The sequence below is a fragment of the Mixophyes fleayi genome, chromosome 8 (assembly GCF_038048845.1).
Source record: "Mixophyes fleayi isolate aMixFle1 chromosome 8, aMixFle1.hap1, whole genome shotgun sequence".
Taxonomy (NCBI): domain Eukaryota; kingdom Metazoa; phylum Chordata; class Amphibia; order Anura; family Limnodynastidae; genus Mixophyes; species Mixophyes fleayi.
The window spans coordinates 6,918,449-6,944,907 of NC_134409.1; the positions used below are offsets into that span (position 1 = coordinate 6,918,449).

The 26,459-nt window shown below is 40.6% G+C and overlaps 1 protein-coding gene across 2 annotated transcripts in view; it reads right to left on the reverse strand.

Annotated features, from left to right (window-relative positions):
• Nucleotides 1–468: 468 nt before the first annotated feature.
• OMA1 (OMA1 zinc metallopeptidase) overlaps nt 469–26,459 on the reverse strand; it is a 31,116-nt gene continuing 5,125 nt past the window's right edge. Inside the window, exons 4-9 of one of the 2 annotated variants that reach the window (XM_075181754.1) lie at nt 23,154–23,327; nt 20,094–20,201; nt 18,444–18,572; nt 17,555–17,629; nt 8,290–8,439; nt 469–990 (exon numbers count right to left, since the gene is read on the reverse strand). In XM_075181754.1, the coding sequence (XP_075037855.1) occupies nt 799–990; nt 8,290–8,439; nt 17,555–17,629; nt 18,444–18,572; nt 20,094–20,201; nt 23,154–23,327 (828 nt within the window). In that variant the 3' untranslated portion in view covers nt 469–798. The remainder of the gene's footprint in view (nt 991–8,289; nt 8,440–17,554; nt 17,630–18,443; nt 18,573–20,093; nt 20,202–23,153; nt 23,328–26,459) is intronic. The other variant, XM_075181755.1, reaches the window with a different exon arrangement.

A 26,459-nucleotide genomic window follows, 5' to 3' on the forward strand; every position in this document is an offset into this window, starting at 1 on the left:
CTGTTATTTAGGAGAAGGGCATTTATATTCCAATGTCCCTCTTCCTCCAGGTGCTGGTGAGATGTCAGTACATTATATTCCCAGTATAGATGTTTTAAGCAGGTTTTATAAGCGTTTTATACACTCAGATGACTCATTTATAAGATTTTAAGCACCGTCCTGCACATTTTGACTAAATAACTTGCTTTCCAGCCTTGTGTTTATATCATCAGCAAGGTTTTAAATAAGTTGCATTACGATAAATATCTTTTTAGCTAATGTTACCAGCAGCTCTTCCATGTATTTTAGGCTAAGAGGTAAGGGAATCGCTGAGTGGCCCTAACACTATTGCAGCAGGGGGCCCTGCTATCTGCGTTTACCATTAATTTGTGCCGCGGTGATGTCACTAGTTCCTAGTGCGTCGATAGGGTGCCTCCGCTGAGTGTAGAGGACGTGTATTAAGGCGTTACTTCTGCTCAATGTCTGTGCTTCTGAGTAACTAAGGCAACAATCTGCTTTATTCTGTGTTTTGCATGATTCCCCATATAAAACATACACTTTACAATTGCATTTCCTGTGACCCTCAATCCTGTCATTTACCATTATTTTGAGTTAGGACCCTACAGAACATTACCCACAAACCAGTGTATAAAAGGTCTCAGTAGAAAAACAGGAGAAGATTTTCTATAAAGCCGCAGCCAAGAGATAAACACGGTCACACTAATAATATTGTTGGAAAATAGACTTTGGCGGACGAAGCTCAATGTTGTCAAACGTTTCACATTTCATGTGGACAGTTGTGAAATGTTGAATAATCCATTAAATTGCTCCGACGGCAGAAGCGAGAGGGACTCTGTCATCCACCCGCATAGGCCCCAGTTCAGCTTTGATCACTTGGCCGTCGCGGTCCCTTGAAGTCTGTAGAAGATGCTTCACACTCAGTTCAAAAATTAACCTGGGGTCAGTGGAAGGGAGATCTGCGCAGTTACACGACTCTCTCAATTTAAGGGCCTGAAACAAAGGAGAGTTGCAGACAGTCAGCGTATTTACATTCACAGCAATGTACAACCAGGTCACACAAGCTACGATCCAATCATTTATCTTTAGACTGTAAACCAAACAATGAATGATTCTTTCATGCACATTACAAATCTGATCTCACACAGCAGAAAGACATGTTCAGGGAATACACAAGAAGGACGGTTGTAGGATTGTTAGATTTAATTGCAGAATTATCAATCATTTTGTGGTAAAACTTCTCCACCTAATCAGAGCAGATTATCTATAGATCTGACCATCTACATTATTGTATGAGATAGATAGTCAACCAAAAACACTTTGATGCTTTAATAATATACTTAAAAACTTCTCTCAATGAATTATAGGAATGAAATATAACTTATGTGATTATATTATCAATTTAGGATTGTAATATGAAAGATGGGATAGTATTATGGATGATGGCATTGTAATATGAAAGATCATCATTAGCTATTTATATAATTCATATTACAATTCCATAATTCCTGCTACCTTCCCATCTTTGGCAGCACAGTGGCTCAGTGGTTAACACTTCTGCCTCACAGCACTGGGGTCATGAGTTCAATTCCCGACCATGGCCTTATCTGTGTAGAGTTTGTATGTTCTCCCCGTGTTTGCGTGGGTTTCCTCCGGGTGCTCCGGTTTCCTCCCACACTCCAGAAAATATACTGGTAGGTTAATTGGCTGCCTACAAAATTAACCCTAATCTGTCTATGTGTATGTTAGGGAACTTAGACTGTAAGCTCCAATGGGGCAGGGGCTGACGTTAGTGAGTTCTCTGTACAGCGCTGCGGAATTAGTGGCCCTATATAAATAAATGTTGATGATGACAGCTCACTAATCTGCTGTATGAGTGTTATATGCTGGGTAGTGTAGTTTGTGAATGAATGTATGCAGTGATTCCGCATATAAAGCTTAACCAAAATAAAAATATTTGACATTAAGGAGATTAAAAATAACCACAAAACAAATTTAACCCATTGGTGTCCATGTACACATTACACACAGCAAATTTTGGCCCAACGGCTGAATCGGCCATTAGATTACTGTCGTTTGCTAGAAATACGTTCAAGTTGGGGGGCACCTGTAAGGGGAGTCCTCGAACACCATCCCTAAATGTTATCAATATCCATGTTCTTGTTAGTAAAAGTTTGTTCTTGTCCTGACAACTGTACAGAATAATATCTTTTCATATTTGCTGTATATAATTCTTATTCACCACTTCTATTGTGCTCTACGCTGTACTTTTCATTAGCGGTTCTTATCCTCTATGTAAAAGACAACGTACAGTTGCGTCTACTTTTTTCTTCTGGATGTAATTCTCAGTATATAGTCTTATTCTCTACATACAGACATTGCACAGGGTAACTTCTCAAAGTCTAGATGCTGTGTGTACATCTCATTATACATTCTTATTCTCTGTATAATGACAAATGCACAGTGCCACTTCTCTTCTTCTGAATGCAACTGCACATGATCATTTCTCTCCATTATGCTGGATGTAATTACCTGTTTGTTTCCTCTTTGATCGGGCAGCTGCATAGTACCACTTGATCTGTGCAATTCTTAGTATCTGTTCTGTACGCATGGATGTCTACACAGCACCAGTTCTCTTGCGGTGTCTCCAAAATGCATTTATCAGCCTCTGTTTTTAGTTTAAAGTAAAACATTAGACCGGTAACAGTACCAGGACCCCGTGATTGATCTCTGTCCTCGCCTCCATGTGGTCTACAACCAGCTCCGTACGCTCACACGACGCATTGCGCAACAAGACAATCAGCCCCGGTCGCGACGGATCGAAGCTGCCGCTGAACTTGTTGATTATTTACTGAGCATTTGATAGTATAAGCAGCTGAACGTGAATCTTAACAGTCTCTCTGACAGACGCATCAGGGTGAAATGAACTGTGAAATCTTCCCAGTCGTACAAACAGAAACGTCCTTCAATGTTTTGTTGCTCCGGAGCCGTTGCGGACTTTTTAGTAGCGGAACGGGATTATTCACCCGTCTGTGAGGGATAGTTATAGTGGATATTAATGGTGTTTAATAAACATTGAGAGCGTTAATCAGGAAAACATATATTGGAAGTAGTAAAATCTGACCAGACGTCCTTTGAATTAGAGACAACTGTAATATTCCCAATTTGCAGTCCCCAGAGACATCTGTGTCATCTTTAGCATACGATTTACTACGCGCTGGCCTCAGACAGAAGGAGGGGGATGTAGGCTGGTTTCTTACTGTAATGTTGTAATAAAATATGACATGCCACATTAAACAGCACAAACTAGTCGTATTTCTGCTCTGGATATGTTTTCATCCAATCTGTACAGTAAAGACGCTGCTATCTGTGTCGTACAAAACTCTATAACCATCGATGGAGTTTCTATGATCTGTATGTTTATCCAAAAGCGCAGCCAGCACAGAACATTGACGTAATTCATCATTTGAGGGGTTACCTATGAGACAACATAAATAGAGTAGGCTCCATACTTGCCAACATTTAGTTATTCCTCGCTGGAGGGGAGGTCAGGGGGCCAGTGCGAGAGGGGGAAGGGTGACGCCATCTCGTCACTGTGGTCCGCCCCTTGCTGTGCAATGCCGCGATTCGCCGCATCGGTCAGAGAGGTCATGATTATGCAAAGTGTGCCCTTAAGACCCGCCTCCACCTGGGATTTGTGAGCCTCCCCATATGTCAGGAGAGCGGGCAAATAGAATATCTGTCCTGGTCACACATCGGTTTGTCCAAAACATGACATACAAGTCACGCTCATAATAAAACTCCTCTGTCACCAAGGGCTAGATTTACTAAACGGCGGGTTTGAAAAAGTGGAGATGTTGCCTATAGCAACCAATCAGATTCTAGCTGTCATTTTGTAGAATGCACTAAATAAATTAAAGCTAGAATCTGATTGGTTGCTATAGGCAACATCTCCACTTTTTCAAACCCGCAGTTTAGTAAATATACCTTCAAATGGAAATTGGCCCCCTCCCCTCCTGTCTCCATACCTGTTCTTCTGCTCTGCCTTTACTCCATATGTCTGCACTGAGTTTCTGAAGCATTGGTACTTTGTGTTTATTGTTCTGTACTGTTTCACCCTGTATAGTCTACTGTTTGTACTATGTAAGGCGCTGCGGAAACCTTGTGGCGCCTAACAAATAAATGATATTAATAAATGATAATAATCATAATCACATACGCCTAGAACAGGGGATAAGAGTCCCCAGTAAATGTAATGGATGATGTCCGATCACTGGCCCGTGGTAGGATTGCGCCATTATTCTGCGCCCAAAACCAGGAATGAGGTTTCACGTTATGGGGACAAATGTTTAGCACTGTTTAGTGCTAAAGTTTCTTTTTCTGGAGCTGTCAGGTAATACAGCCATCTGCTGCTATATAGCACATTGATAAGTCATCAATACAATGATACAACAATCTGATACTGGGACATTTATTCTACAAATAAACACAGTTTAAATTCAGACTTTTGTGCTTACATTTGATCCACTTAATATAACAGGACATTTCTGTCTAAGCATAACTATAATAAACTCCATTTTGATGGCACTTTCCTGTCAGCATGCCGTGATATTTACGAGAAGAATGTTTTTTTTTACGAGAACTGTTAAATCTCCTGATTTAGGGATGGAACCAGCCTCTGAGAAAGTCTCTTCACAAATTATTTTGGGACATTCGTTGTTGCCAGGAGACGGGTCTATGTTTAAATAATACCAAGGCAACGAAGGCTGCACGCATTCCTACTACCACACGTTAACGATGCAGCACTTGACCTCGAAAACATTGCATTAAAAGGTTTTCTCAATAATATAGAAATATGTTATAAGACATAAACTGCGGTGAGACGTCATCGATGTGACACGGAAATGAGAAGGATTCCATGGATGCAGGTCATAGGAAGTACAAGATGATGACTGTAAGCCACACTTGCCCACTCCCGAATTTTGGGTAGGTCTCCCAGACTCCCAGGAGTGCAGGTCAATTGCGGGGGGAGGGGGAAAACTGACGTTATCCCCTCTATAATAGTAAGTGACGGCAGTCACCCTCCTGAAATATCTATGGGCAGCACAGTGGCCTAGTGGTTAGCACTTCTGCCTCACAGCACTGGGGTCATGAGTTCGATTCCCGACCATAGGCTTATCTGTGTGGAGTTTGTATGTTCTCCCCGTGTTTGCGTGGGTTTCCTCTGTGTGCTCCGGTTTCTTCCCACACTGCTAAAACATACTGGTAGGTTAATTGGCTGCTAACAAATTGACCCTAGTCTGTGTGTGTGTGTTAGGGAATTTAGACTGTAAGCTCCAATGGGGCAGGGACTGATGTGAGTGAGTTCTCTGTACAGCGATGCAGAATTAGTGGCGCTATATAAATAAATGATGATGATATCTGAGAACACAGAACTTCAGTCAGTCATAATCAAACAAAGATACTCAGAACTGCATGCAGACTAAACTGTGCAGGTGAGTGATACTGTGCACCATTTATACAGAGAATTATACCCCACATATAGGGGCTATAACAAAAACTGTTAATAAATAAAAAACATTGTTCTCTATGCTGGATGCAATACTGAACATATCTCCCCAAATACACTATACATACTGGAAGTTACAACCTATCACGTAGAACAGGAAGTAGCACTGAGCAGTTACCCATGCACACAGAATAAGAAGAGATACTGAGATTTCCACCGATAAGAAGTGGTACTGAGCACTTATACTCAATAAGAACAGATATCGGGATTACACCCAGCCTGCACAGTAAAGATAACCGTTGTACAATGTAAAAAACCAAGGACATTTCTCTACATTAACAGGGAACCACAATCACTGGTATTGAAATGACAGCTCAGGACCTTTTAATCTAACAGCAAAGCGTGAAAATTTCAGCACATTTAAGCGCAGGGAGAGGAAGCAGCGTGACGATCTGCAGCCGTAGAGATTAACAGCGCGTGCACGCCGGGGATTTACGCGTCTCCCTGCAGCACAAGTGTGTGGACTCAGCCAGATCAATTGAAGCGAATCCACGTGTACATCTGATTATATCTGTATTCACAGACATTACTCGGCTCAGCCACAAGGAAAACAACTCCACGGAACGATATGCTTGTGTATTTCATTATTACACCGTCTGCTGCAAGAGGAAACCGACTGAGGAGCAGAGATCGCCTCTCAAATATCTGTTATGTTATTCTGAACTCGGAGATATTTGGCCGCACGTGTATCCTGGTTATGAGAGCGGAAATAAACTTCATATTCCATTTTTGACTCGCGTTCGGACGCAGTTCGCAGTTAAAAAAAAAAAAGAGCAGGGAACTTGAGCGCAGTTCCAGCCGTATTCATATCAAAGCGGCTCTCAATCCACATTTCCATCTGAATCTGGGTGTAAACGTTACTGGCCGTATGCAGACAGAACAGACTGCAGAAAACGCACAAGTATATGTGCAATACAAGGTCACATCAGAACGAATATAAAATAATCTGTATTATAAAATAGATGAACAACTCTAAACAGTATAATCATTACTAAAAATATGGACTGTAAAATAAAAATATATTTTCTTTTACATTAAATACATAAATTAAGATGTTCTTACTGACTACTGTTCATACAATGTGTTTTTATGGTCTATATGAAATGCATACGAATGTACTGTGCTATTCAGTGGTACGCAATATGTGTAGCTTTTAATGCACTATTTGTCGGCAATTCCAGAGGAAAGTCTTATTGTGCGAGGGAGGGAATTCCACAAAGTGGGTGCAGCCTAAAAAAAAGTCCTGTAACCAGGAATGGGAGGATGTGATGAGAGTGGATGAGAGACGCAGATCTCGTGCAGAACGGAGGTGTCGAGTGGGGAGATATTTTGAGACAAGTGAGGAGATGTATGTTGGTGCAATTTTGCTGATGGCCTTGTATGTTAGTGGTATTTTGAATTGGAATCGCTGAAAAACAGGCAACCAATGTAGAGACTGACAGAGTGACTCAGCAAAGGCAGAACGGCCGTGTTTGTTTTCTTGTAAGACCCCATGTAAAATCCGTTTGTGCCTACTTGTGCGACGGAGAAACTATAAACATCATAGTCCAACCTACGAGGCCTTCAGGACCGTTCCCTCCATTAAATGTTTACATTTCTCTTACAGAACTTTGTTTATATCTTATTAATCATGGGAGGGACATGTGGACTGTCTTTATTATCAATCATTTAGTGTGTTTTTTTTAACATGTTTATTACATGGGCCCTTGTGCACATATAACTGTGCTAACCTGTATCAAGCATGACGATTTCAAAGAAAGTATAGGATGACCCCCGACTGCGGCACCACCTTAGCGCCCGTAAAAATCAAAGTCTTTATTGGGGTGAAAGAGGGTCTGCGGCTACTCACAAACTAGGAAACCCAGTAAACATGCCCGCCCCCCCCCCCCCCCCCTCTTAATTCAATTTAAATATTTTGACCCATAAAACCTTGTTGTTGCATGTGGGTGCGATACGAGTCGCATTTAGCCAGGAACGTCCTGAACCCCCACCCAGCTTCTCCCATCAAAAGGTGCAAAACTGCCCCTCCCTGCAAAGGCCGTCTTGACGCGCAGATCCACGTTACTCCCGTATAAACTGACAAAGCTGCTCAAATAAGAAGATGTCTCAAGGCGGCGATCGAGCTGAGGGGGCGCAGTTTGTAAATAACCATTTTTACAGCTGCTGATATTTTAGCCCCCGGGGATTGAGGTTCCTCCTAACACAGATTTGCTGAGAGACGAAAATCTGAAAAGGACTTTTCAATATACACCGAGTCCCCCCCCCATGTAATTAATACTTATACTTTTACACTACTGTAAAGTAGCCCCTGGTGTTTCTTTATCCATTTGTAAAAAGAAAAACCAAAACAATAACTATGACCAAACAGTTTCATCAGCAGGGAAGAACAATGAAGCTAATGATATAGACCCAGGCCAGCGCCGTTAAATAGGCCCACCAATTAACATTTTACCTAAAAATGTATAAAGATTAAGAAAGTTAATCTATTAATATACAGGAAGAGTTGATGGACAGTGAGACAAATAACAACGTCAGAATAGGACCCTCATTAATCCCAGCTCCAAGCCCATGAGCACATAAAAAAAACAGAAAAACTAACACAATAAAATATATCAATATAATATAATTATAACGGATAAGACAAAATGTGACGCGTTAACAGCTTTTTTTTGTATTTGTAAACCGTTGGTAAAATGCACCTAAAATTAAATATTTCCCCTCACCTTTGGTATGAGCCGGTCCAGATGTTCAGCGCGGTTCTCGTGCGACGGGTGCGTAGAGAGCCATTCCGGGATACGGGGCTGATCTTCCAGAGTCTCCAAGACCTCCATTTGTTTCCAGAAGACCGAACTGGCCCTGACATCAACGCAGGCCTGAGGGGGAAGGGGCAGAATAACACTTAGTACCCCATGTAATATCAGCTGTCAGGGAGGCAGGACAACTTAATGACTGCACTGATGAAAGGATATTGTACGACTGAAAGAATGAAGAGCTAATATATAGTCTAGATCCGTGTTTCCCAAATCCGGCGCTCAGAGACCACTAACAGCGCATGTTTTCCAGGTCTCCTCACAAGTGATATAATTACACCACCTGGTGATCTGATACAATGTGTCAGTCAGTAATGAATACACCTGTGTTCCAACAAGGAGATCTAGAAAACATGCACTGTTAGCAGGATCAGAGGACCAGTTTTTACAAATAAATAATGCATCCGACAGTAAAATAATTTATGCTTATAGCTGTTTTAGGTGTACAAAAGTTTTAGTGTTTGCCCTGGGTAAAAACATTTTTCTTAAATTCCAGACGATAAATGCACCATATTATGATTTACTCATCTATGTGGGGTATTCAATTGTCAGCAAGCTTTTTTTTTTTGTCCGCGTGAAGTCATTTTAACACTGTTTTTTTATCATTTTCGAGCGGGTTAACTTTACCCGTGATTCAATTCCATTTTTAACGCTATGGTTTTTTTCCTGAAACGGTCCTCTCGCGCTCCAGTAGGAGGTCTACTGAAAGTATAGGGTGTGCGAGAGGCAGGCGCGTTAAAAGCTATTCAATTGTTTTTTAACACGGCGCGTTAAACAGGTCAATATGCTGTTTTATCTCTCACCTCTTTGGGGTATGTAACAATAAAAAACCTCTGAAAAGTATTTGAAATCAGGTAATAATGTAAAAAAAAAAAAAGTTAAAACTTATGTTTATCACTAATGTCTAACTTGTGATTTTCTTGTGAAAAAATAATGAAATAAAATAAACATAAAAAAATAAATAAATAAAATCATTAATTATATTTATGTAGGTTTTTGGTACAAATATGAATGTAGTAATGTGTTTTGATATGGTATAGACGATTCTATGGTAAAAAATAGTTCAATTAAAATATATGCTAAATAAAGTACTGTAATGTAGATATTATCAATGTGTAATGCAATCTAATGTATGGAAATGTATGCAAATCCTTTTTTTTGTGTTATACATGACCGCGTTAAAACTCCCCTTCACTCCCCTAAAAACTCACAAACACAATGATTAACGAGCGGGAGCAGCGTTCCCTCTTTTTCAATTGAATTGCCTGAGTTTTCGCGCTAACTCAAAACGGTCGCTATTGCCGTCAAAAACCCACGGGAGATTTTTTTATTTTTTTTTTAACGCTGCGGTGAAAAAAACAAACCAAAACTCGCGGACAATTGAATACCCCCCTATGCGTTATTGCAGGTACCTTAATTTTCCCATTTTGTTTTCAATGTATTTTTGATATTTTTTACATGTGTAGAATGTTGGATGTAGCCGTCCCTAATGGGCTTCCTGTGCCCTAGGTCTAAGGAGGCTTGGTGTAGCCATCAGGATTCCAACCCCCTTAGTCCTTTAAGGGAGCCAACGTTTCCCAAAAAATTATTGAAATTCCAGATAAGGTTGGACCAGAATGGACAGGTGTCACGTGACCTTTTAGTGTCCAGCTAGACGGGCGACGGGAGAATGGACAGTTGTAGGAACAGCAGCACAGATGGCAACCGTGATTTAATGCGACAGACACAGACATAACAGTGATACATCTCAATATAACATCACATGGGCTGTCAGAAATCCTTCCCTAGATCCTCGTCTTGGATCCTTATGAACAGAATGAAAAAACAGCCATCGCATCATAATCCAACGTGACGAAAAGCCCTTGGCTCTCCCAGTGCAAGATGCCGAGATTACAGGAGTGGTGTCATCACCTCACATTATCAGTCTATTGTCAGTGTAATTCCCGGCTTTAATGGAAATTCTGACAGGGTTTTTATGTATGATTCCAAAACCAACTCTAACTACAACAAAACCACCACACAGAGGAACGGGTTTAATGTACCAGAGGCCTTGGCACCAGGTCTATGTGGAAACGGCATTTGAATTAGGGACCGGTGATCTTTGTTTTGGAACAGAAAGTAGATGGGAGAAATGATGAATTATGGATGCAAAAAAGCATAGCTCATGCACTTTCCATGTTTCACATATTTTACTTTATAGAAAGGCAATAAACAGCCTGTTACCATATAAATATACTGTAGCGTTCCTCAAAATTCCATCAACTCCAGACGATATCAACAAAGCTGCACCAACATACATCTCCTCTCTTGTCACAAAATATCTCCCAACTCGGCAACTCCGTTCTGCAAAAGATCTGTGTCTCTCATCCCCCCTCATTACATCCTCCCATTCCCGGTTACAGGACTTTTTCCGGGCTGCACCCACTCTATGGAATTCTCTCCCTCGCACAATAAGACTTTCCTCTGGTCTACAAGCTTTCAAGCGTTCTCTGAAAACCCACCTCTGCAGACAAGCTTATAATATTCCTCAACCATCCTCTTAACCTCACTACATTACCCTATTACCACCTGATATACAACTACCCCTTGTCCAGCATTGTTGTGTGACAGGATCATTTAGCTTATGAGTCACTTTTGCAGTCTGGCTGGGGCGACTGCAAATGTAGACATAACCTCATGTGTCAAACTCCCATTGTCCTATAGATTGTAAGCTTGCGAGCAGGGCCTTCTCACCTCTTTGTCTGTTTTACCCAGTTTGTTTATTAGTTTACTATGTTTGTCCCCAATTGTACAGTGCTACGGAATATGTTGGCACCATATAAATAAATGATGATGATGATATCGGATAAAGCTGCTGTGAGATATAGGGATATAAGGAGTCACAGCGGATGTTCCGTCACCGTATATAGGACGTGGTCTCAGACTGAGTGCTGTTATACAGGTCAGAGAACTGTGAATCAGTGTGAAGATGAATGTTACACTTAGCACATATAAACCTTTCTTGCAGGAGAGCTCTGCATGAGATGGTATTTCCAGTCTGTGAAGTTCACTTCATTAACTGGTTTTGCATCCCACAGTGACAGAGGAATTAGAAGGATCTACCGTCCATTAGGTCTCTGTTAGGATTTCCAGCACTCTAATAAAGTGTCTATTAGATGTACCTGTCTTGTCTCCTACGGACAGCGCATGAAAAGTTCAACATATTTATAGCACCATCTCAATTACACCGGGAGTTTGTTAAATGCTGCTCGGCGCTAGTTCCCGGAATATGCAGCTGCAAAGACTTCAGGATCTCCTACATGAGCCAGATTTAAAGGGGTAGGACAACGCCGTATAACCACATCATTTAACCGCACTGCCCAGGATAGACTGTCGTAGCCTGAGTTCACGTGATTGGATGTGAGGTGATCATATGACACTCACATCCAGGGGTGGAAAACGCCTACATTTTTATCATTCCCGGAGCATTGGCTGCGGGCTTTACCATACAGGCAGATTGTGGTTAGATAATCGGCTAAGGATAGAAAACAGACGGTAGCTATAAATGGTGGATATTCAGTGTTGCTAGTGGGATCCCACCGAGATCAGTACAGAGCCTGGTCCTTATTAATATTCTTACTAATGACCTTGCAGATGGCCTAAAGACCTAGGTGTCCAAATTTGCAGATGACACTTAAATAAGGTTATTTACAGGGAGGAGGATAATATGCCGTCTAAGAGGAATTTAAGAAATTGGGGCAAATGACGTTTAACATACAATAATGTAACACCTACAATCTGCTGATCAATTGTAATTCATATCAGTAACACAAAAATAAATGTGTTTATTAACGGATAATTACATATATTCATTCATCATCATCACCATTTATTTATATAGCGCCACTAATTCCGCAACGCTGTACAGAGAACTCACTGACATCAGTCCCTGCCCCATTGGAGCTTACAGTCTAAATTCCCTAACAAACACAGACACACAGACAGACTAGGGTCAATTTGATAACAGCCAATTAACCTACCAGTATGTTTTTGGAGTGTGGGAGGAAACCGGAGCACCCGGAGGAAACCAACGCAAACATGGGGAGAACATACAAACTCCACACAGATAAGGCCATGGTCGGGAATTGAACTCATGACCCCAGTGCTGTGAGGCAGAAGTGCTAACCACTGAGACACCGTGCATTAAATAACACTTGATATTTGCAATAAAATGGTACTGATTACATTATAGGAATTTGTAACAAAACTAGAAGCTAGAGGTAAAATCGTGGAGAATATTCTCAAAGATTTGTTAATACAGAAATATCAATAATGGTTTCAATTACAACTCCGCTGTTGGAGATAACAAATAGCAAATCATTTCTGTAACGGAAGGGGGATAGGTGGGGATATTGCAGGGAACGAAGTGAACTTTAATTTAGGTTATCTTTAGCAGAAATGTAATGAGATGGTGACATAAGGGCAGTCCTGTAATACGGCTCTTTTGGGAGATGGTATAAATCCGAGGAGCCAGAGAACTGGTTTACAAGCTTAATATTATTATTCTCCCCATACAAGTTGGGTAGTTTCAGTGTAGAAATGAGTTAAGCCCAAAATCAATATGGAGACACTAACCCAGCGATATTGATTTTGAGCTTATTATACAGAATACCTTCACTAAGCAATACTTAAATAAAAAAATATATATATATATATATACAAGTAATGGACATTTTCTATTCCGGCGGGTGGGGAATCGTATGTTTATTATGGTCAGTGATAGTTTTATTTAGTTGTGTTGGTTTGTATGGATAAGATTTTCCTTATTCTATGTTCCTATGGTAAATACCATGTATATTATATTAATGTTCCTTTTCTAGCAAATATAATAAAGGGATAATGAAGTATGTGCATTGTTACTGGTGGCAGAAGCCTTGGGGCAGATTATTACTTGCAAATTCCATTGTTCCACTATAAATATATATATATATATATATATATATATATATATATATATATATATATATATATACATACACAGGGCCATCTTTTCCATTGGGCATGATGGGCACGTGCCCGGGGGCCCCACGGGCAAGGGGGCCCCATAGACAGGGCTCTTAATTAGAATAAATAATCCTGCAAAAGAAAAAACCTGCAAAGAAAACCTTCAAGGGTCACTGAGGAAGTACATCTATCTATCTCTATTTCTATATATCTATATCTGTATCTCTATACATCTATATCTATCTATCTATATATATATATATGTAGGGGCCCCAGTGCACTGCTTTGCCCGGGGGCCCATAATGTTGTTAACATGGCCCTGTATACACATACACGTGTGTTTGTGTGTATATATATATGGCACACACACACTGTAGGCCAGATTCATTAAGGAAAGTAAAGCAAAAAAATTAATGACTTGTTGCATTCGGGGGGAGGTAAATTTAAAATGTGGGAACAGATTTATAGTTGGGGTAGGGCATGTCCTAGATCAACTTTAACTTTCAGTGTAGACATAAAGCTATCAAGTATTTGTGTGATACATGAAAAAACAGCCAGTATTTATCTTATGTGCAATATAATAAACTAATATGCAGCCTTGCATTGTAACATGGTTTTGTCCAGGAGAAAACATACTCATTTTTTGCCTTACTTTCCTTAATGACTAAGGTCCTGTATGTCTATTTCACATCTATCTATCTATCTCACATCTATCTATCTATCTCATATCTATCTTATATCTATCTATCTCTCTATCTATCTATCTATCATATATCTATCTATCTCACATATATCTATCTATCTCATATCTATCTATCTCTCTATCTCACATCTATCTATCTATCTCACATATATCTATCTATCTCATATCTATCTATCTGATATCTATCTGATATCTATCTCACATCTATCTATCTATCTATCTATCTCACATCTATCTATCTATCTATCTGATATCTATCTCACATCTATCTATCTATCTGATATCTATCTCACATCTATCTATCTATCTCACATCTATCTCACATCTATCTATCTGATATCTATCTATCTCATATCTATTTATCTATCTATCTCATATCTATCTATCTATCTATGTATGTCACATCTATCTCATATCTATCTATCTCACATCTATCTATCACACATCTATCTATCTATCACACATCTATCTATCACACATCTATCTGATATCTATCTATCTCATATCTATCTATCTCACATCTATCTATAACACATCTATCTATAACACATCTATCTATAACACATCTATCTATAACACATCTATCTATCTATCTATCTCATATCTATCTATCTCATATCTATCTTATCTATCTCACATCTATCTATAACACATCTATCTATCACACATCTATCTATCTCATAATCTCATATATATCTATCTCACATCTATCTATCACACATCTATCTATCACACATCTATCTATCTATCTATCTATCTCACATCTATCTATCTATCTATCTATCTGATATCTATCTCACATCTATCTATCTATCTATCTGATATCTATCTCACATCTATCTATTTATCTCACATCTATCTATCTGATATCTATCTATCTATCTATCTATCTATCTCATATCTATCTATCTATCTATGTCACATCTATCTATCACACATCTATCTATCTATCTATCTATCACACATCTATCTATAACACATCTATCTATCTATCTCATATCTATCTATCACACATCTATCTATCTCATAATCTCATATATATCTATCACACATCTATCTATAACACATCTATCTCACATCTATCTATCTCACATCTATCTATAACACATCTATCTATCTATCTCACATCTATCTATAACACATCTATCTATCTATCTCATATCTATCTATCTCATATCTATCTATCTGATATCATATCTATCTATCTCACATCTATCTATCTCACATCTATCTATCTGATATCATATCTATCTATCTCACATCTATCTATAACACATCTATCTATAACACATCTATCTATAACACATCTATCTATAACACATCTATCTATAACACATCTATCTATCTATCTCATATCTATCTCATATCTATCTATCTATCTATCTATCTCATATCTATCTATCTATCTCATATCTATCTATCTCATATCTATCTATCTGATATCATATCTATCTATCTCATATCTATCTCACATCTATCTATCTATCTCACATCTATCTATCTATCTATCTCTCTATCTCATTTCTATCTATCTATCTCATATCTATCTATCTATCTCATATCTATCTATCTCACATCTATCTATCTATCTATCTCACATCTATCTATCTATCCTATGGAAATTCTGTAAAACTGATCAAAATTACGGAAAAACTTAAAACTTTTATTTTATACATTAACATGTCTTTTAACACAATAGAATAGTGTAAACAAGAGGACAATAACTTTTGCACACCACAATAACTACTGAATGTCGATGATGATGATGATGTTGATGAATGTCAGCACTGCTAATGGCTTTTTCACCCTAGCCAGACGTATGATTTGAGCAATACCACTAGATGGCGCTATTTATAAAGGAATGTAATGACATCCTTTAGTATAAGACACTGAAGAAGCAGCAGGAGTTCTCTGGGATGAAGCATTTTGTGTAAAGACCACGCTGGCATCAAAGCCTCAGCACACGTGAGTTCTGTACGCAGCAAGCTCACGGCTTGACATTTCCGAGGCGAAACTTCCAAGCTGTGCGGTGTATGAGATGATAGCACAGGTCTCCCGGGAATGAAACCTGTTATTGACAGCAGAGGAGAGATTTGCATGTGTACAAGCTTCCAGACAAAGGAGGTTTCTCTGCTGTGGTTTGTACATCATCATCCTAATCCCACGAGCTGTCAGGTATACAAATTATCACGCAGGCCAGTGCCTGAAGATGAGCAACGTGACTATACCCCAAGCCGCAGGTCACCAATCAATGTGCGCCGGCTAATGACTTCCGTAGACAGAAGGGGCTAGTATCAGACCTGTTCTAAACATGTAAAGTCGCATTTATCTATGCTATGCCGTCATCCACAGACAGAAGTCTGGTCATGCTGGATATTAGTCCTTAACGGCCAATACACCCTAAAAGTCTGGTTTCCATATACAAGGGATGAGGTTAAGGTAGTGGCGGATCTGGGGGGGGGGGGGGGTTTAAATAGAATCGGAGAGACTAGATATCATCCTCTGCCTGTTTCTCTGCCACCAGGTACAATCAAAATAAAGGGGGCAGGACTACGCTAAACTGCCCTCACCCCTCACACCCCCCCTGGAGATTTTCCAGCCCCGTCAGAGAAACTGGGTAACATTACATAAGAAGAGTGTGTTCATACATTTATCCCTTGATCAGTTAGTCAAATACAAAGGAAAAGGTCAAATTAATACGCTCTGATCAGACTTAACCTAACTTTCTAATGCTGTTTTTCCAAGGTAGAATTTGATGGAACACTTCACTTCCCCAAAGCCTGATGTCAACCTGAAGTGATGGCGAAAATGGGTCTAAAAAAAACTCTGAAAGAACACTGAAATAAACTCTGGAGGTTTGGTTCAGTCTTTCTTCCAGCACATTTCGTCAGAGTTTTGCCAACCTGAAGGTGTGTAGAGTGTAGGGGTGTTTTAGGAAAACAAGTGAACCTGTGAGCAGGATTAGTGCATCCCGCCCCCACCGGGGGAACCAGAAGTGATGATAACATCCCACACACACTGAACATATACTAAAATATCACATATTGTAATGAACTGTCTCACAAAGCTGTATAAATTCCCCAACTTGATATTCAGCTCTTATATGACACACGAAGATACAGGAAAAGAGTTTGTATTTTGTACACACAGTCTAGTAGCCTCTAGAGGTGCCCATAACAACCCTGCCCATTTGTCTATTTAATTATGAAGTATTGGGGGCTGGAGTAAAATGAGCACCTTACTACTGTTTCATTGTAAAAATGACCTGGGATAGTCATGAGTGGAACTCTGGAACACATTATTAGGAAACACAAGGGAATGGGTTACAATGTATTACTGTGCAACAAACTTGGAAGCAGGAAATGCGTTTCATTATTTAAAAGAAAAATTAATTTTGCCTATTGGTTTCCCTATAAGATGATTTTCAGTATAATGTGGCATTATATAGTCCATGCCGTACAATTTCTCTCCATTCCCAGGTACATCACATACCTTGGCAGCTAACTCAAGTCCAACCTTGTCAGCCTCAGCTTCTAGAGTCCTACTGTACGGTCTCTCGAACATAAACTGCAAAAGAGAAGAGATACTGGGAGGATGTAAAGGCCGCACACAAAAAAAAAATTATATATATAGATACATATACACACACACACACACACGTGAATAAATATAAAGTAGTACACATTACTGGCTATAGAAGTGTGCTGGGGGATCTTTCTGTGTGTTTGTTCCTTTTAGGATAACCCCACCCTTTCACGCACCTGCTATGAGCCTATAAATTGATTGAGCAACTTCCACTTCTGTTTTTGTCCGAGAGGCATGTTGGTGTCAGCTGAGGGGGAGTGCTGGTGCTGAATTGCCCAAATATATGGGACTCTCACTGTTTAGAGTTAGGACCACCCTATTAGCAAAAGCGCCGTGGAGTGGCGGGTGGCTTAAACATTATTTGCAAATGTGTGCAACTAAGACTTTTGCATTTTTATCTACAGTAGAAATGGCAGCTCCTTTGTTGGCTATAGCAGTGTGCTGGGGGATCTCTCTGTGTGCTTGTTCCTTTCAGGATAACCCCACCCTTTCAAGCACCTGCTATAGTCTATAAATTGATTGAGCAACTTCCACTTCTGTACACGTTACTCTTAGCATGGGCTTAGCGATAGACTTATTTTTACAGGTATTCTATAAGGGTGGAGATGAATTAACTCCCTATTCTATAACAATGACGATCGCTGTGACATTACGGATACAGAATATGGAGTTTTAAGGACAGTTCGCCCTCGTTTCCTGTTTCCCCCAAAGTCCTATTAAGTTGAGAGATACAGAACAAAATAGTGAAGAACGGAGCAGATTTCCTGGGGTTATCGCAGCAGACGTCTCCTCTTACCTCTCTCAGCTTGGACTGAATCCACTGGCCCACAATGGCGAGACTATCCATGGGGCAGATTGCCCAAATCATGGTTAAAGATATGAGGAAGAGGAAGTCCAGGAAGTGGCTGACGCTGGCTTTCTCCGCCTGCAGGGAACAGACAACGATATCACAATCTTATTATTATCCTGTATTCAGGGCCCAGAAAAATACAAACATGAAACCCTTTGGTAAGACTGCGCTCTTTACACATCAGTTACGTTTGTGCACTTCTGCAATTTTACTTCTTCTAAACCTTCCCTTCATTGCATTTATAATTCCTAATCATACATGAAAGAATTCTGACACCACTGAATGGATTCCAGGAGCTGAGTAACAGCTATAACTTATAACTATAACTGTATCTTAAGCTGGATTGGTGTGTGGTCTTCTTACAGCCTCCGGTGCAGCGGTGCGTGTCGTTTCTGATGGCTGCCCAGGTGATACACGGCATAAACACAGCAATTCACTGCCAGCTGACTACGGAGTGATACACATTAACACGGCTCCACAGCCAGACATCTATCCGTATCTCTGAGCAGCGCTGAGTGTTCCCACCGACGCCAGAGCGTTAAACCTCGGCCGTTTCCTGACCCTAATCCTGATCCTAATGTTACGTTTGCTCATTATCGACTTTACTACATCTTGTTATTGTTAAAAATAATTTTTCTGCAGCTCATCAGCATTCAAACACAGAGAGGCTGAAATATCCACCATGGCAGCATTAAATTCTTACCGATGACTCGACTATCATTCCAAGCACACTACAGCCCCCCATCATTACTGTATGAATAGTGTGATCGTTGACCCCCTGCAGACAGACATTAAGCCGGGGAGTTTGCAGACCCCAGCTAGGCCTTTTCGTCAAGGGAGGAAGGAACAAGTATTGATCCGGAGCAGCTTCATAATTCACCACTTGCCTCGGCCAGACAGCTTGAAAATATATCATTACTATAAAATGATCCAATTACGTTTTTATAGCTGGTGCCATTGCTAGGAATTGTGGTCTTAAACACAGCCAAACCCCCTCCCCCCAGTACTTCATACAATAGAGACTGGGTTACGAGCTGAAAACAGAGATTATTTCTCAATTTTGTTGGCGATGTATCTTCCAGAATTCATTCCACCCATTCTGGAGTGGACCTCTTCACCGATACTTTCAAATACTTATAGAAACCGAGTCCGGTACCAAACAGAAACCTAAGCTTAGCGTAATAAAATCCTAGAGGTGTTAGGTCCCTGTCTCATCACACATTGTTTTACCTATTTATGTCTACAAGCATGACAAATTCATCATTTTATGGAATAGAATTATTGCTTACACTTATTTCTGTTACACGGATGATATGTGAGACAATGGAACAATGGAGCTCTATGGCGAAGTCGGCGTTTGGAGGTGGATTACTGAATGTGGAATCTGTCTGGAAAGGTTCTGAGGACATCCAGATAACCGATATATTTAACGCACCTCCAGCTACACCTCCTCTTCGTCGGCGCACAGTGGTGGCAGCTATAAGACGAGGTTTAGGGTCCTACACGGGGAGGGGTGCTCAGCCAAGAGGGCGAGTTGTCCCAGAGTCCACAACACAAACAGATGAACATACAAAAATAGAACATCTATGAGCTTACCGTGTGTTCTAGAATGGCATGCGCCAGTTCATGACCCAAAATGAAGGCGAGCTGGTGATTGTCCGCCACCGCGTCCAGCATGCCGGTAAACACAAACACCTGACCGTTCTGCAAGACAAAACCAGCGACATTACAACATGGATCAGAAAATCTCCCCGTAGTGTACAACGTGGTATAACAGAGATGACTGAAACACTTCTGCAATACAGAAAAAAGCCCTTAAGGGACAGTAATTGTACTCAGAAAATAAACTGGATGAGTAGAAAGAATAATGTCATCCATCCGCAACTTCAGCTGTATAAGGTAATAATATTATTATTATCTCTAGTCTTCAAACCTTCAAGCGTTCACTGAAAACCCAACCTCTTCAGACAAGCTTATGATATTCCTCAACCATCATCTTAATTTCCCTAGATTACCCTATTACTATCCTCTACACTGCTAACGCAAGACAACAACCTTCTGACCAACATTGCAACACACACATAGCCCACTCAGTACTTTTACCTTTGCAGTCTGGCTGGTCCATTGTGCAATATGATGTAGCACATGCCCTTGTGTTTCTAACTCCCATTGTCCTATAGATTGTAAGCTTTCGAGCAGGGTTCTCTTACCTCTCTGTCTGTATATATTACCCAGTATTGTCTTATTAATGTTTGTTCCCAATTGTAAAGCGCTATGGAATTTGCTGGCGCTATATAAATAAATGTTGATGATGATGATGATGATGATATTATATCAGGGCTTCAACGCTGGCTCCAATAACTGCGTTATTTGTTCTTCAATACCACTGTTAACACCATATAACGTCATTGTAAATACTGTATATAGTAAATAATCAATCTAGTAAGTGCAGATGTCATTGCGTGCTCTTGTGCGAATATGTATAGTGAGCAGATGGTTTTGAGCCTCGATCCGGACACGACCTCCCACCGAAATCCCAAGTTAACAGATATAACATCAGGCAAAAATATCCAGCCAGAAGAAGCCGCAGAAATTGTTACTCGTTTGCAAATCCCTTTTTTCCTGATGCATCAGAAACTGCCCCTACCCGCTAACGTCTATGATTCATCCATGTCCCAGACTCCTGTACATGCCTGTAAAGCCACCGTGTGCGATTATGGGCAAAGACAAACAAAGAGAGCGCAAATGCAGCCGTTACCGGTCATGAAAGGTCCCAGTAGGTTTCTCACCGTTATTCTAAAAGTCCTTTAAACACCATTTATGAAGCCATGCTACTTCTGCTTCAGTCACAAAAACTCTCCATAGCATCAAAAAAATGACAGTTATTACAATTTACATTTATCTTTCACTAAAAACTCATATTTTTGAGCTGCTAGAATGTTTAAATCTCTTGTGTCTCGTTTCTCTGGACAGAAAGTCACCGGCATAAGGGAGGGGTTGTCAGGAACGAAGAAGAAGATGAATAATGATAATGAATATTCGCTCACTAAATCAAATATGCACCATTTACATTGACGGTGGGCTAGCAATTTCACTTTTCTGGGGCTCTGGGCTCAATTCGGACATAGGACACAGCCTGTGCGTGTTCTCCCTGCGTCTGTCGATTAACCTGGATGCTCTATTGTCCAAAGACATATAAGGGTGTGTCAATCAGCTGCAAGGTTCCTTAGTAGCCTCGAGTGTTGTTTACACGCAATAAACGGCATTTGTAGTAATGTTTAATGATGAAGACACTAATACAGCACCTTGGGTTTCTAATATCCTTCCTTACAGCTCTCATTACAGTATTATTACTTTCTATCCAAAGTGCACAATCGTTCTCCTGTCCTCTAAACCCCGCAGTTACTTGTGATTCCTCCATTCCAGCCATGGAGAAACACCAAAATCCTTGTAATATCTTTGGCGACCCTGTCTTTTTGTGATAAGTAAATCTCATTTTTGCTTGTACACCTTTGAAGTGTGAGGAAAAATCATTATCTAAACATCCAGTGGGAATGGAACGTGTGATCCTACTACAGAACCTCGCGGCTAACACTACGGAACTTTGCGACTAATACTACGGAACCTTATGGATAATACTACAGAACCTTGTGGATAATACTACGGAACCTTGCGACTAATACTACAGAACCTTGCGACTAATACTACAGAACCTTGTGGATAATACTACGGAACCTTGCGACTAATACTACGGAACCTTGTGGATAATACTACGGAACCTTGCGACTAATACTACGGAACCTTGCGGATAATACTATGGAACCTTGTGGATAATACTATGGAACCTTGTGGATAATACTACGGAACCTTGCAGATAATACTACGGAACCTTATGGATAATACTACGGAACCTTGGGACGAATACTACGGAACCTTATGGATAATACTACGGAACCTTGGGACGAATACTACGGAACCTTATGGATAATACTACGGAACCTTGAGAATAATACTACGGAACCTTGAGAATAATACTACGGAACCTTGAGAATAATACTACGGAACCTTGAGAATAATACTACGGAACCTTGAGAATAATACTACGGAACCTTGAGAATAATACTACGGAACCTTGAGAATAATACTACGGAACCTTGAGAATAATACTACGGAACCTTGCGGATAATACTACGGATCCTTGTAAATAATACTACAGGACCTTATGGATAATACTACGGATCCTTGCGACTAATACTACAGGACCTTATGGATGATACTACGGAACCTTGCGACTAATACTACGGAACCTTGCGACTAATACTACGGAACCTTGCGGATAATACTACAGAACCTTGTGAATAATACTACAGGACCTTATGGATAATACTACGGAACCTTGCGGATAATTGAATCTCTCTCCATAGTCGTGGCCTACTGGTGTCAGGGACTGATGTATGTGGCTAAAGCTCTTTGTACAGCATTGCAGAATATAACTGGCACTATAGATATAAAGGACAATAATATTACGTTGATACAATGTTCCACAACACTAGCAGGTAACATACATGCACAGTTCCTGGGATTTATTCCCCTCCGGGAAGGCATTAAACACACTCCAACCACTGGAATTACAAGGGAACATTCCGCATGGCTCACCGGCAGCACGAAGGCGTTAATGAGCGGCTTGTCCACGATGTGAATGGTCCACTCAATCTTGGACACCTCGGGCAGGTCTCTGTTGCAGGCGATAAGGGTGTCTACAATTTTCTCCACGAGCTGATAACGCGCATCCTCCTTCGGAAGCATTGTGTCCTTAAACTCTTCAATCAGCTGGAGAGGTAACAGAAGAGATAGCGACAATCTGGGAAGACACAGCTCAGCAAATTCTATTCTTTAATCCCAGTTTTATTTTTTTAAATGTCGTATGTATTCTGCGCTGGGAGTAACTGGTGCTGCCCAAACCCCTGAACTGGGAAGACCCTGAAAGGATACATCGCACGACTCTGTCAATGACGGTTTATCTTTTGAGAAGGAAATTAAAATAGGAGGACGGGAGATTTGCTGCGTTTGGAAAATCCTCCACGCAGGAAATGTATTCTGTCACATGGACAGAAAAGGGCTGAAAAGAAGTAATTGGTTTCATTGTTGGGTTCGGGAGATAATCTGCAGCTCTCTACACGCTCTGCGGGGAGACGGGATTTAAAAGGGGCTTCAATCATACAATAGTGTACTGGACGCTTCATTCAGCCAATAACATATTTACCTTTACAGCGGAGAAAACACAGAATTTCCTCTATAAATCTACTGTGCGCCCAGAGTTCTAAATATACACAGTTTATTCCCAGCTGGAAAACATTCAGGCTCTGTCCATTAGCCCTGCTGTAAGGCAGACCAACAAAATACAACATAGGATTGCTTGCTGCGGCTTACAGCATCTTTCGGACAGTCCAATTATTTTGGTAAATAAGCTTTTATATGTTGACCGAAGTATTACAAAACGTCCTGTTATTTCTAAGGTGTCCACGAATAACGTTCCTGTGCGCTGTTAGGGTAAGTTACGAGTAAGCCCCGGCTGTGACTATTGAAAGACAAAGCCGGGGTCATCCTTCATAATAAAAAAAATGGGCACACAAGAAAAATTTCTTTAGACGTTTTAGACGATGTTAGGGCCGTATATTGCTTGTGTATTTAAAAAACATAGGGCCTGATTCGTTAAGGAACATAAGTCCATTTACGCTTCGTATTTTCGCTCGTTTATGACACTTCTGACGGCCTACGATTTGAAGGGTTGAGCGGTGAGGGGAACGTAAGCAATGTACAATAGGGCGTGCCCAGGCTGAGCGCAAGCACCAGAGTACTATTCAAGCTTTGGGCATCTCTCAGGTACGTGTTTTTTTAGCAGTATCACTTACATCCACTACAGAGCAGGTGTAGGTGCTGATTACTAGTATTTACGGCCGCGTATGCGTACCACAACATGTTTGCAGTTACGAGCAACTGTAAAAAAATTAATTGTATTTATGGTACGCACGGAGAACGCATGTGCCCATAATACTTTCTTACCATCCACATTCTTTCCTGGTCCAACGTAATCCATTGGAAATAAGGTAAAGTAAGAAAGAGAAAAAAAAAACCGGACCGACTGCTCCATAGAAGCAACCCATGCAAAATTAATTAAGCTCCGGTGAACCCGGCTATTTAATAGGACTGGACCATTCCCCACAACATTTAAAGCCGATTTGGATCTGCACACCAGGCAACAACTGGTTTTAGGCGAAGAAATACTGCAACCATTATGGTGACTGGTGTATCTTTACTCTGCCGTATCTACATACTGTATTTTATGGTGCAATATATAATATAATCTTACGTAAAATATCCAAGAATAACAGACTTCTAACCAGTTGACTTCATTCCTCTATCATTCAAAATGTGCTACCAGGAAACCACAAGCGTCTCCATCATCACATTACTCTCCTGCTGTTTTTACTAGTCTGGCCTTGAAAAATGTAATTTTATCCCTTTGTTTTAGAAGTAGTTTTTTCAGAATTCATTAGCTGTTCATCATGGAGAATTGTTAACAGCTCATACTGGCAACAGAGACACGAGAGCCATTTTCTCTGCTGTAAGTAGATAGCAGCTTCAACCTCTTTGTGTCTCAACCTGGGCCAGACAATATAAACTCGGGTACGAAAGAGAAACTTGGGAGCGTTCCGGTCACAGACAGACAGACAGACAGGAGGAACGAACGAGTGAGGATGGACGGTCAGGAAAAGTGGCAGCTAAAAGTAGTGCCGAGTTCAGAGGGCCTGGCCATGTGAACGGGGCCACAGTGGCCCCTCTCCCTGATGCGGTCGCTCAACCCAAGTTAGGATAAAGGAATAGGCTGTCATGTGGTCTTTCAAGAAAGCGACTTGGGTTGACAATTGCAATGAGTGCAGAGATAAGCTCACTGTGCAAGCTTAGGGTCAAAAAATGGCAGCTACTACGCAGTTAGGGGTCTGTACCTAATCTGTAACTTAGGAGACCCCAACATTTTAATACTTTCTTTAGAAAACACATGTAGTTTATTGGAAGTTTTGCTTATTACTGAATATTTTAGTTCATAAATAAAATTTGTAAGAAAATGTGTTTTGGGTGCAATTTTTTGATTAACTTTTTTTTTCCATTTTAAAAACTGTTTTTTGTGGGGGGTATAGCATATGTTAACACGTAGTATCAAAAGCTGTGATGTCACAGGTGCATGCTCTGTTACTAGAGGCGTCACTGGTACACCATAATGACGCACAGTGATAGCAATCTCTATGATGCTGCTTTCCCCACCTGTCTAGAAGTGGAGAGTGATAAATTTGAGTAACAGTTCAGCACAATCTGTGCCTTGTTACAAATTTGGCAAAGATATATTGGGCTTGATTCATTAACGACAGCAGAGCAAAAAAAGAAGTAAATTTGAACCTTGGCAAAACCATGTTGCATTGGAGGGGAGGTAAATGTAAAACGTGGGGACAGATTTATAGGGCATGTTCTAGATTACACTTGCCAACTCTCCCGGAATGTCTGGGAGACTCCCAAAATTCAGGTTGGTCTCACGGACTCCCGGGAGAGCTGGCAAATCTCCCGCATCCCGCAATTGAAGGGCTAAAATGACGCGATTTGCAGTGAATCATGTCATTTTGGCCCCGCCCCCGCGACAAAACGGCATATTTGACGTGGGGGGCAGGGCCAAAATGATGCGATTCCCAGTGTCCCTCTGGCCTTCAGTGTCTCCAGTCCTACCTCAACTACGACACAGTAAGAAGGAAATGACTATTGTCGCCCCTGCCCTTGGTTTACAAACACAGCGCAGAATGGCGCAGGAAACGCGGATCTCAACGATAGTATCACCAGAACTTCTCACCTCTGCAAAACATAATTTTCTGCTGCAAATTCCTAAAAATAATGTTAAATAACAAAACAGACAAT